The 13,722-nt window shown below is 47.5% G+C and overlaps 1 protein-coding gene across 1 annotated transcript in view; it reads left to right on the top strand.

The window, feature by feature from the left end:
- The first annotated feature begins 314 nt into the window (after positions 1-314).
- The window catches only part of LOC141197697 (uncharacterized), a 38,091-nt gene continuing 24,683 nt past the window's right edge, over positions 315-13,722 (top strand). Inside the window, exon 1 of the mRNA XM_073662785.1 lies at positions 315-609. Coding sequence (XP_073518886.1) covers positions 315-609 — 295 coding nt within the window. The remainder of the gene's footprint in view (positions 610-13,722) is intronic.

Raw genomic sequence — 13,722 nt, forward strand, 5'->3', positions numbered from 1 at the left:
CGCCTTTCTAAAGACTGTATTTCCACATTCCATGTGGCGCCCGCCCAAGAAGAACGGACGCCACTATGTGCAGGGAAAACAACAACCTCTTAAGACCTCCCATCGTGGGCAAGGTTCTCAAATGGCGCCAAAAATACAGACCGCCCCTTGCTACAGAGACTGTCCGCATGGATGTGTCCATCAAAACAGATGGGACGTCCCAGGGAATGCCCGTCTGCAAGCAGCCATTGAGCCGCCCCTGAAAGAGAAGGAGAGAGAGAGGGAGACAAGGCGTGGTTCGAGCAAGTCTAGACAGACCACACCTGGAGGCCGCAATGGAAGGAGACCAGGAATCACCCTCCGCCGCTGGCCCACCGCCAACCACCTTCCTCACCCTGGAGGGATACAGCATTCGATTAGCACCGGAGGAGGCCGAGTTCCTCCGCGGCGAGACGCAGAACTTGACCCGGAGAGTGGAAGAGGCCCAGCGGAGAGCAGTCGAGGAATGGAGGAAGGAGATGTGGGAGAAGCTTGCAGCCCGACACCCGGAGGTTCCGCGCCCTGTCAGCGATACTCCAGCCCCGGCGGAAATGGAACAAGACCAGGAGGCCGCATCCAGCCCAGGAGCGGGTAAGGAAACAACCCCTGCCCCGGGCGCCAAGTGCGTCAACCTCCTCCTAGACTTCCTGCCGCCACCTCCATCCCCGGGCGCTACCGTTTGGGAGCAGCTACTAACCCCGGACCCTGAAGCCCAAGCTGTCGCAGCCTCCGGAAGCCTGCTGCCCCTCACACTCCCGGAGCCGTCACCACCTGCCCTCGCCTGGGTGTACTCACACACCAACCCGGACTGGTCCGCCAAGATGGAGGACCAACAGCGGCCCCCGCTAACACCGTTACCAGCACCCCCGGTTACAAGCCCAAAGGGAGAGGGGTTTAGATGGGACAACCGGGGGGGGGATCTAATGAGGTTTCCTCGGGAGACCCAAGCTGAGGCTCAACAGCGGGAGGAGTATTGCCGGCATGAGCTCCTCCAGCTAGAGCGAGAATGGCATGCACAGAGGGTCCGCTGCGAGCAGCTGGAGGTGTGGTCAAAAGCCGCTAAGGCCCAAGCCCGCCAGGCGCAGGCCTCCCGCTTCAGCCCCCGGGAGGAAGGACTCATAGTCAGATTCCACCAGGAGGCGGGATGGGACTTTATCCGCAGCCCCCAGTTCACTCAAGACGTGTTTGTAAATAGGCGGGACGTGGAGCCCCATCTGGAGGAAGGAGACCTTGACCGCAACCTATACCCAGGAGACTTGGTCTCCTACACCCGCCACCACGGGGTGCGCGGGTGGTACGCCCTGGAGGTACGCCGGGTGTTTAAGGAAGACCCCTCTCCGCGCGTTCCCACAAGTGACCGGTCAGGATCAGTGGGAAAGCATGAGCTATACCCCGGGTGGGGATACCACCTGTAATGCGGCCCCGGCGGCTGAATTTCCTTGTTTTTGTTTTTTCTTTTGTTCTCCTTGTTGCCGTTCATTTTGAAAAGACGTTATGCCAGCGGACGGTGAGCAGTCAACAGACTGGATTGTAAATAGTTTGCACCTATTCAGGTGCTCCCTATTGGTTTTATATGTGCAACAACAGACCTCAGAACAAAAACCTGTCTGGGTGGCACCATTGGAGGTCCAACTGAGGATCGCCATGCCCTGCGGGTACTCCAGGCCCTACATGGAGGGTTTTCTTTGGACAGGTCCCTCATGCTGCTGAGCCTGCACTTGCACAAGAATTTCTACTGTTTTTCTATATTTATATAATGTCTTAATATATATTTAATCTGCAACGTTTAAGAAAAATGCCTCCCATAATGGGAAGATTGTTTCTGTTGTTTACAAAAGCATTTAAAAATTTTTGAAGTCTGAAATATACCATGTATTTACTCTATTGCAGCCCGCGGACATGCTGTGTTTCACCGGGGGGGAATTTGGCGCCCCTCAGGGTTCAGTCGCCACAGGGGTACTGCACCTCAGACCGAGGTGTGGTATCTCCTCTCCAAGGTAAGGATGGAGTACTACACAGGACCCCTGCCACGCACACAACACTACACCACTCCAGTTCAGGACGGGGATCTAAAGCACCATAGTGCAACCCTGGGAATGAATGGAGGAGTTGGGGGGAACCAAAGTAAGGGTGAACCAAGTAGTGAGTGAGGGTGGAGGAAGCACTTTAATAGAATCATATATAAACAGATGCCATCTTTAATACCGGGTCTTTGGTCGCAGTTCCCTGGAGTGGTTAGTCAGTACAAGCGGCAGCTGTTCTAGGATTCTGTGATTCCCGGTCTCAGGCTTCGAGACTGGGGATTGGGGCAGAGTTGAGTTATAGCCAGCTCTGTTCCCAGTCTTAGTCCACACAAGAAGGCCCAGGAGGGGAACAGAGGAGATAGGCTCCACAGGCGAAAGGATCTCAGGGGGTGCGGACAGAGCGGAGTTGCCACCTGCATACCTCATTCTGGCCTAGTCAGAGAGACCCTGCCGCAAGAGGGGGTACCGGTCCCCGATTATCTGACCTTGCACTTCACGTCTCTGTCAGAAAAGTCCGGAGGTTTATGTGGATCCCAGGGGGATACGGATGGAGCGGAGTGGCCACCTGTATCCTCTAATCTGTGTTTTTCCAGAGGGACCTGGCCTTACACCAAGTTCTCACCACCAGTCACCAATAAGGGCACCCAGTCGGTCCGGGGGCTACACGAAACCCGTAAAGGACATCGCAGTACCTGTACGGAACTCAGTGGGGAACACAAGGAGGGAGAAGGAGAAGTAAGAGAAGAGATGAACACACTAGAGCTTGGGGTCCTGTCAAGTGCACCTGAAGTACTGGGAGTGTGCTGAACCCCATCCTGGTGGCCGCAACACGCCGTGTGACAGCAGAGAGAAGCTCTGAGCTGAACCACTACACCTGTGAGTAAAGACTTGGATGACTTCAACCTTTGTCTCTGTCTGTTCCTTACTCCGCAGCTCTGAACCCGCCAACGCTCTATTCCATGCTCTCTCTCTCTCTATGCTGCCCTGAGGCCTTGCTCCACCTGTGGGTAGCCGTACCATTCGAGCTGTCTGAACACCGGCCTCAGAAGACTGCTGCAGCGCTGGTGACCCTCACCAAAAACCGCAGGTGGCATAGTCAAACAACCACTCATCCAGAAGCCCATAATTTTTTATGTGACAGCCCTGGGCACGGACCGGGCCAAGGCCACGATGACATCCCCCACAACTACAGGCCCGCCGTCCGAGTTCACCTTCCCAGGGAGGGCTAGAGCGTCACAATAACAGGGCCCTACATTGCTTATTATATACAGTATAATGGCCACACAGTGCTCCATACAGAATAATGAGCCCCACATAGTGCTCCATACAGTAAAATGGGCCCCACATAATCCTCCATACAGTATAATGGCCCCACATAATCCTCCATACAGTATAATGGGTCCCACATAATCCTCCATACAGTATAATGGCCCCACATAGTCCTCCATGCAGAATAATGGCCCCACATAGTCCTCCATACAGTATAATGGCCCCGCATAGTCCTCCATACAGTATAATGGCCCCACATAGTCCTCCATGCAGTAAATGGCCCCACATAGTCCTCCATACAGTATAATGGCCCCACATAGTCCTACATACAGTATAATGGCCCCATATAATCCTCCATACAGTGTAATGGTCTCACATAGCCCTCCATACAGAATAATGGGCCCCACATAGTACTCCATACAGAATAATGGCCTCGCATAGTCCTCCATACAGTATAATGGCCCCACACAGTGCTCCATAGAGTATAACAGGGCCCTACATTGCTTTCCATACAGTATAATGGCCCCACATAGTGCTCCATACAGTATAATGGCCCCACACAGTGCTCCATACAGTATAATGGGCCCCACACAGTGTTCCATACAGTATAATGGGCCCCACATAGTCCTCCATACAGTATAATGAGCCCCACATAGTGCTCCATACAGTATAATGGGCCCCACATAGTGCTCCATACAGTATAATGGGCCCCACATAGTGCTCTCTACAGTATAATGGGCCCCACATAGTGCTCCATACAGTATACTGGCCCCACATATTGCTCCATACAGTATAATGGCCCCACACAGTGCTCCATACAGTATAATGGGCCCCACACAGTGCTCCATACAGTATAATGGGCCCCACACAGTGGTCCATACAGTATAATGGGCCCCACACAGTGCTCCATATAGTATAATGGGCCCCACACAGTGCTCCATACAGTATAATGGGCCCCACACAGTGCTCCATACAGTATAACAGGGCCCTACATTGCTTTCCATACAGTATAATGGCCACACAGTGCTCCATACAGAATAATGAGCCCCACATAGTTCTCCATATAGTATAATGGGCCCAACATAATCCTCCATACAGTATAACAGGGCCCTACGTTGCTTTTGTGGCGCCCCTGAGGGTTCAGTCGCCACAGGGGTACTGCACCTCAGAATGAGGTGTGGTATCTCCTCTCTTAGGTAAGGATGGAGTACTGCACAGGACCCCAACCACACACTTAACACTACACCACTCCAGTTCTGAAGGGGGAACCAAGTAGTGAGTGAGGGTGGAGGAAGCATTAATCTACAGCACTTAACTAGAAACATATATAATCAGAAGCCATTTTAGCAACAAGGTCTTTGGTCGTGGGTCTTTCACTCCACAGGCGAAAGGATCTCAGGGGGGGATCCTTTTCGCTCCAAAGGCGAAAGGATCTCAGGGGGTGCGGACAGAGCGGAGTTGCCACCTGCATACCTCATTCTGGCCCAGCCAGAGAGACCCTGCCGCAAGAGGGGGTACCGGTCCCCGATTATCTGACTTTGCACTTCACATCTCTGTAGGAAAAGTCTGGAGGCTTATGTGGATCCCAGGGGGATACGGACGGAGTCGCCACCTGTATTCCCTAATCTGAGTTTATGCAGAGGGACCCGGCCTTACACCACGTTCTCACCACAAGTCACCAAGAAGGGCACCCAGTCGGTCCGGGAGCTTCAGGTTACCCAAAAAGGACAATGCAGTACCCATATGGGACTCAGTGGGGAGGAGGAGAGAGAAGGTGAAGTAGGAGAAGAGAGGGACACACTAGAGCGGGGGTCCTGTCAAGTGCTCCTGAACTACCTGGAGTGTGCTGAGCCCCACCCTGGCGGCCGCAGCTCGCCGTGTGACAGCAGAGAGAAGCTCTGAGCTGAACGATCAAATCTGTGAGTAAAGACTTGGATGACTGCAACTACTGTCTCTGTCTGCTCTTTCCTCCGCGGCCCTGCACGCTTTACTTCACTCTCTCTTCTCTACGCTGCCCTGAGGCCCTGCTCCACCTGTGGGGAGCCGCACCAGCTAAGCTGCCTTAACACCGGCCTCAGAGGACTGCCGGAGCGCTGGTGATCCTCACCAGAAACTACAGGTGGCGTCACGAATATTCCCCTTTTTCCCACACAAACCCGCCCCCCCTTCTTTTTCCCTTTTTAAAGAGTGACCCCAGAGTACGGGCACAGGAGCCCACCACCGTGACATCCCCTCCCCAAGGTCAGGCAAACAACAACTAAGGCCCGGGCGCCGAGTCGTCCCTCCCCCAATCCCCTGGGCGCGTCATCTCCCATACAGTATAATGGCCCCACATAGTCCTCCATACAATATAATGGCCCCACATAGTCCTCCATACAGTTTAATGGGCCCCGCATAGTCCTCCATACAGTATAATGGCCTCGCATAGTCCTCCATACAGTATAATGGCCTCGCATAGTCCTCCATACAGTATAATGGACCACACATAGTCCTCCATACAGTATAATGGTCTCACATAGTGCTCCATACTGTATAATGGGCCTCACATAATCCTCCATACAGTATAATGTGCTCCGCATAGTCCTCCATACAGTATAATGGCCCCACATAGTCCTCCATGCAGTATAATGGCCCCATATAGTCCTCCATACAGTATAATGGTCTCACATAGTGCTCCATACTGTATAATGGGCCTCACATAGTCCTCCATAGAGTATAATGGGCCCCGCATAGTCCTCCATACAGTATAATGGCCCCACATAATCCTCCATACAGTATAATGGCCCCAGATAGTCCTCCTACAGTGTAATGGCCCCACATAGTCCTCCATACAGTATAATGGGCACCGCATAGTCCTCCATACAGTATAATGGCCTTGCATAGTCTTCCATACAGTATAATGGCCTCGCATAGTGCTCCATACTGTATAATGGACCACACATAGTGCTCCATACAGAATAATGGTCTCACATAGTCCTCCATACAGTATAATGGGCCCCACATAGTCCTCCATACAGTATAATGGCCCCACATAGTCCTCCATACAGTATAATGGGCCTCAGATAGTCCTCCATACAGTATAATGGCCTCGCATAGTGCTCCATACTGTATAATGGACCACACATAGTGCTCCATACAGAATAATGGTCTCGCATAGTGCTCCATACTGTATAATGGGCCTCACATAGTGCTCCATACTGTATAATGGCACAACTCAGTGCTCCATTACGGACCTCCCTTGAAATCCTGGCTATAGCCGTGCTTCAAAGGAGACCGTGATTTTTACTAACTGCAGCAATACTGTGGCATCGCTGTATATAGCACAAGCTATAAGTTAAAAGCTATTTTAAAAAGTTTTAAAAGATATTTTAAAAAAAACAACATAAAAGTTCCAATCGCCCCCATTTTCCTGCATTAAAAATAAAGATATTAAAAAATTTTAAAAATACACATATGCGATATCGCTGCATTCAGAAAAGTCTGATCTATCAAAATATAACCACAAGCAACACGATTCGTAAACACCATAAAACAGAAAAATATTCAAAAACGCCAAAATGACATTATTTTCTGCAATACCCCTAAAAATGCTGTAACAAGTGATCAAAATGTCATATCCATTCCAAAATGGTATCAATAAAAATATAGAAACGTTACGGGTCTCGGAAAATGGCGACAACCCAAAAATGGTTTTATTTCAAACTTCTGATTCATTTTCACCGGTAAAATAATGAAAGAACTGGACTTGTTTGGTGTCGCTGTAATCGTACCGATGAGCAGAATCACACTGCAAGGTCATTTTTACCACAAAATGTACACTGTAAAAATAATTTCCAAGAAACTATGTCAGATTGCGTGTATTTCTCAATTTCACCGAACTTGGAATTTTTGTTTCCTGTTTTCCAGTACAAAATGGTAAAATCAATGGTGTCAATCAAAATTACAATTCGTCCCCCAAAAAACAAGCCCTCATATGTCTATGTGGACAGAAAAGTAAAAAAGTTATGGCTGTGGGAAGAAGGGGAGGAAAAAACTAAAGTTCAAAAACAGAAATTGGCCCTGTCAGGAAGGGGTTAACTGCTTCTGCACTCTGGAGCCCCAGAGATTAGAGCTTTGGGTTTGGGCATATTTAAGTATTTGTTGCAGCATTTCCTCGTACCAACAAAGTGAATGAGATTCCTGAGGCCTCGTGCACACGCTGCTTCTTTTTTCCTTGCAGATTAGAAGCAGTTTTATATTTGCAGCCTGTCAATCCATTCAGCGATTTTCATCAGATGCATGGGGGGGGGAATGCAAGTAAAAAATATGGTAAAAGTGTGCGAATTTATGTTATGTTGTGTTTTTCCTGCCACAAGACGTTTTTGGTGCAGAAATGTCTGCAGAAAGTACTTAACATGTGCACATACAGTACAGACCAAAAGTTTGGACACACCTTCTCATTTAAAGATTTTTCTGTATTTTCGTGACTATGAAAATTGTACATTCACACTGAAGGCATCAAAACTATGAATTAACACATGTGGAATTATATACTTAACAAAAAAGTGTGAAACACCTGAAAATATGTGAAATCGAAGAAGGAAAATGATATTATCCAAAAGATAATAGTCCTCTTAATATAGATCAGCCTGAACATTGTACGGCCATAGTCAAATTAGACGTCCTTACAAAGGGTTTTACTCTAAACATGGGAGATGTCTCAGGTAAGGGTCATGAATGTGAATGTTTATGGTGTTATCAGAAGAATGGACCCCTGGAAGGCGATGTGAAGTATATCCATAAAATACACCCAGAATGTGCAAAGTATGGGGACAGATGGGAGAAAGGGTTTGGATTTGATGATAAACTTAGTTTGATGAAATGTGAAAATTTGGTGGAAGAAATAGGAAAGTGCAGTGAGAAATTAAAAAAGTCTGGATTTACAAGTGCAAATATATGGTTGTGTGAAGCCTGAAAGAGAGAAAATGGCCGACATGCAGAAAAATATTATAAAGACAAAAAGAAGGATAAAAAGGGACTGGTGTTAGTAATACAGGATGGGTGTGATATTGTCCTCACACAGAAAGACTTGAATGAAGAACAGGGTTACAGAGGTAAGGGAGAGGTAGAGGAAGAGGTAGGGGAGTGGGCGACAAAACATCTTGTTGGCATTGCAGGAAGATTGGGCATTTTCTTCGAGAATGCCCTGACAGACAAAAAATAACCCAGATGGCACAAATGCCACAGAATATGCAGTAGTAACTCAGGATAAAGTCCTGATGGCCAAAGCACTCCGAAACACCTATCAGCACAAGCAGCCACCGCAACATACTGACATTACATGAGACTAGTCTTATTGACCTACAAATCCTCAAAGAGATGCAACAAGCATCCCCAAAATCTGAACAAACTACATGGGTAATAAAAGGTGCTATCTTCAAAGATGGCATATATGTATCTGCAGAAAACAAATATATATTGCCCAGTAACCTCTTTAGATATGCTGCAGTATTGAGCCATAGCACAGGAGAGATGGTAAAGATCATAAAGTATTTACAGCATGCGACTTTACTAACTACTCAAAGTTTTGTCTCACCTGCTTTCTTGTCCATTATTGGAAACATTGTCTGTCGTAAGTGTTGAAGTAGAATACACCTGAGTGTTATTGTCACCTGGCATGTTATATCTTATACCAAATCTCTTAAGATGCCTGATTGACTCATTTCACAAGTTATTATATAATATTGGCTAAATGTCTGTATGTCAGTGTTCATGATAGATATTGATTTTTATAGTTGTTGGCTATATGTGTGATAGGCACCGGAGTGCAGGGCCTAGATCCTCCAGTATGCCGGGCATGGGTCGGATACTCTCTGCGGTCCCCTGGTCGCAAGGACGGTGGTGGCTGTGCCCGACGCCTGGAGCTGCGGAGTCACATTTTAAGGCGCGCTTGAAGACATCAAGGCTAGGCATCAATCGGTTCGTGTGGGGTAGAGCATTCCAGAGAACTGGCGCAGCACGAGAGAAGTCTTGGAGACGGAGGTGCGAGGTTCGGATTATGGGGGATGTTAGACTTAGGTCATTTGTGGAACGGAGAGCACGTGTAGGACGATAGACTGAGATAAGAGAGTTGATATAAGGTGGTGCAGAACTGTGGAGAGCTTTGTGGGTGAGAGCAATGAGTTTATAGTGGACCCTGTAGCAAATGGGTAACCAGTGTAATGACTGGCACAAGGTGGAGGCATCAGTGAAGCGGCTGGACAGAAATACGACCCTGGCTGCTGCATTCAGGACAGATTGGAGAGAGGAAATTTTGGTAAGAGGGAGACCGATCAGAAGAGAGTTGCAGTGGTCCAGACGAGAGTGAATAAGAGCGACAGTAAGAGTTTTAACAGCTTCAAAAGTGAGAAAAGATCAGATTCTGGAGATGTTTCTAAGATGCAGGTGACAAGAGCGAGTGAGTGATCAGATATAGGGAGTAAAGGAGAGGTTAGTGTCGAATATGACCCCAAGGCAGCGGGCGTGCTGCTTGAGAGTTATGGTTGAACCCTCCAAGGTAATTTCGATGTTAGGTAGAGTTAGGTTAGTAGAGGGGGAAAACACCAGAAGTTCAGTTTTGGAGAGATTCAGTTTAAGATAGAGGGAGGACATTATATTAGACACAGCAGATAAACAATCCTTGATATTTTGTATTAAGGTAGGGGTGATGTCAGGGGAAGAAGTGTATAATTGGGTGTCGTCAGCATAGAGATGATACTGGAACCCAAATCACCTAACTCTGGGTTAAGTTGTCTCTCTGTTTCCAGATAAATACACCCCATGTCATGATACACTCAGGTGGGACAATGTTGACTGTACTGAAGGTTTTGCTCCAATCCTACACCTATTCCAACACATTTGGTTACCTTACTTTCTGTTACCTCAGCGAAAACCCTTCAAGAGAATAGATGTGGAATCAGACTGTACATTAGCAGAATAATTGGCTAAGATAACAACACTCAAATAAGTCTCTACCCCTAATTTTTTCTCAGGAGAACAGCTACCGAAACCTGAGGTTGTGAAACGTGCTGACTGGGTCCTTGTGAAGGTGATAAAGAAGAAACACTGGCACCAGCCTAAGTGGGAAGGTCCTTAGCAAGTCCTATTGACCACTCCCACTGCTGTCAAAATTGCTGAACGCACATCACGGATACATCTGTCCCACTATTAAAAGGGTTGACGGAAGTCTAGGGAAAGTTAGGCAGGGAACAAACCCAGTCTCCTGAAGCATAAACCCGGCTACAAAGGGGGTTCTCCAAAAGGGAGAATTCATCTCAAACCGGTGAAGACACCCACTTCCCTTTTCCCGGTGGACAGAGACAGGGTAGGCAGTAGAAGAAAAAAAAGATGTACTAGGGACAGTTATTTTGGGAATCCTACACATGGTTATGGGAAATTGGAAGGTAATAGATCCAGCAGGGTGGGAAAGTCCAGAGGGTTGGAGAGGTTTTGGATTTAATAATTTAAATCTCACTTGCGAAGTAGGTCAGACGGTCACCTTTTTGATGGACTTCTGCCTGTTACTGTATATAAAGGACGTGAAGATGGAGAACAAGCTGCCAAACTAACTGGGTCAGAAAAATATGTTTGTGTTATAAACCAAAATAACAGGGGAGTCCAAATGTTTACTAGTTGGTCCCTTGCTGGATGGACAACCAAGACTATGGGTATAAAATTTATGGCCAAACAGATTTGAAATCCAGGTTCCTCATTAGGAAAAAATAAACTTCCCGTTGCACAAAAAAGGATGATTGTAGCAAAATTAGTATTAATCTTAAAAAAAACCTAAGATGAGAGACCAAAGGTTATATGGTATTGGATCTGATGCATCAGGAACAGACCCAATAGGACATTTCTACATAGAAGTTCAGAATAATACCAAAACACGCCCCAAGAAAAGTATGTCAGAAAGAACCATAATGGAGTCCATGGGTCCCACAGTTGGGTTCACTAACTTAATCTATGAAGATAAACTAGCTCTAGAGACAATCTATGAGGAGAAAAATGAATGGTTAGAATTGCTTAGATATACTGCAAAAAGCCTTAACAAACTAAACTGTGTAGCTTGAGCAACAGCCAGACCACAGCTAGGTACTGTCCCTTTTCCCCTACATGATCAGGAGGACCCAGAAGGGTTACAGTACATAATTAAACTATATGGAAAACTTCCTGTCCCCTCAGATAAGGAAAGAAAATGCAAAACATTATCACTTTTATTTCCCCCACTTAAAAAAAACAGATATCCAACAACAGGTGATTGCTTATCCTGGTAACTATACTTGTTTCAGTCTTCCTGGGAACGGACATGACGAACTCCAGGACGACTTTTGTAGAGAACTAATCAATGTTTCCCACAACACCAACTGCTCAGTCATATGGTCAAAACGGACCTCCCTGAGAGAAGACATATGGTGGTCATGTGGTGACAAAAGAATACCAGCCAGATTGCCGTATGGTTCTAAAAGGGATTGTGCGGTTATCCAGCTAGTCATGCCCTTCCACCTATTGTCAACAGGAACATGGTCAAAGGTATGTGGTGGGAGTAGACAGAAGCGTGACACCCCCCGAGAATCCTTAGATTTTAGTGTATACATAGATGACATTGGAGTTCCCAGAGGAGTGCCCAACGAATATAAGGCTAGGAACCAGGTAGCAGCTGGGTGGGAGTCCATCATATGGTGGGTGACAATAAATAAAAATGTAGACTGGATAAACTACATATACTACAACCAACAGAGATTTGTTAATTACACTCGAGATGCAGCTAAAGGGATAGCTGAGCAGCTAGGACCAACTTCCCTCATGGCTTTGTAGAACAGAATGGCATTAGGCATCCTCTTAGCAGAAAGAGAAGATGTATGTAGTATGTTGGAGGATTTTGTTGCAATTTCATCCCTAATAATACTACAGCTCCTGATGGTAGCATCACCAATGCCCTTGATGGACTGACTGCCCTATCTAATAAACTGGCTGAGAACTCTGGATATGTTGACAATTTTTCTTCCTGGATTGAAGGATAGTTTGGGAAATGGTCTGGCCAGGTCACTTCCGCGCTGATATCTCTGGCCATTGTGGCCAGTGTACTCCCTGTTTGTGGCTGTTGTGCTATACTGTGCATTAGAGGACTCGCACAAAGACTTATTGACTCTGCCATAACAAAGACTATGTATCGAGGAATGGAGACTATGGAACCTGATGATAATGATTCTGAACATTATACCTTCCCCGAAAATAAACAAGACTCTGAAATCCGATGGGTCCTGTGAAAACCGTAATAAGAAAACAAGAGCCCTGATGTCTACAGAGATGTGATATTGAAATTTACAAAAGGGGGGAATGTTATAATAATTTTTGTAATAACTATATAATGTGTGTATATATATATATATATATATACAGTATATATATGTAGCGCCCCGAGGGCTCGGCCGCTACAGGGGTATTGCTCCTCCGCCAGAGGTGTGGTATTCCACTCCCGGGTAACGATGGAGTATGGACCAGGGCTCAGTTAGCTGCATACAGCACACACACCCCATTTCGGAGGGACAGCTCAACGGTGCTCCCACTAGACAGAAGTGCAGGCACGACCGACTATGTCCCTGACTTGAGTGGGGAGGGGGGTGGAACACCCAGTGCTGTAGGGGCTGATAGGGGTTGGTTCCTGAGCGTAGGAAGGAGCCCATTGGTTGCTGGTCACCTGGGCTCATGGCTAGAGGGAGGTATAAAAGGTGGGCACCATCTTAGATCAGCGTTCAGTCTGTGAGAAGAGGTTGAGAGGAGAGCTGACAAGGAGCAGCAGCTCAGGCTGAGTGCTGCTCCAGAGGCAGGCCTAGAGAAGAGGCCGGAGCCTGAGAGGAGAAGGAGAAGTGGGCCTGGAGAAGAGGCCAAGGGAAGGAGGAGAAGACAGAACAGGAGAGAAGGAGAAGAGACAGAGAAAAACAGAAGGGCTCAGGAACAAGAAGGTGGAAGGGACCCTAAGAACCCATGAGAATCCAGGGTGAAGGGTCAGGCAGATTTAGGGTACCGGATCCCAAGTTGGTGGAGGAGAAACAACCCTCAGCCAAAGACCGTAGGCTGTGACTATTTATTGGTGCAGCACCTCATCAAACCTGCTAGGAAGGCACCATATAGGACAGCGGGAAACGGGGACCACGTTTACCTGCGCAGGTCCGCGGCGACCGGACAAAAGTGGGTCACTGGTGAGTCAGGCCAGAGAAAGGATTGAAGGGGGTCCTGTGCCATGCTCCTGAGCTGCCTGGGAGTTGACCGAGCCCCTCGCCTGGTGGACGCAGCACGGCTCGGGCGGTCACTGCTGACAGAAGTGACCCGAACCAAATGAACTGTGAGTAAAAGACATTGGACTGCAGTACGTTGTCTGTGTGCTCTTTCGCGC

This window comes from Phyllobates terribilis, unplaced genomic scaffold, assembly GCF_046119375.1.
Source record: "Phyllobates terribilis strain yellow unplaced genomic scaffold, ASM4611937v1 Scaffold_86__1_contigs__length_6382490, whole genome shotgun sequence".
NCBI classification, from domain to species: Eukaryota; Metazoa; Chordata; class Amphibia; order Anura; family Dendrobatidae; genus Phyllobates; species Phyllobates terribilis.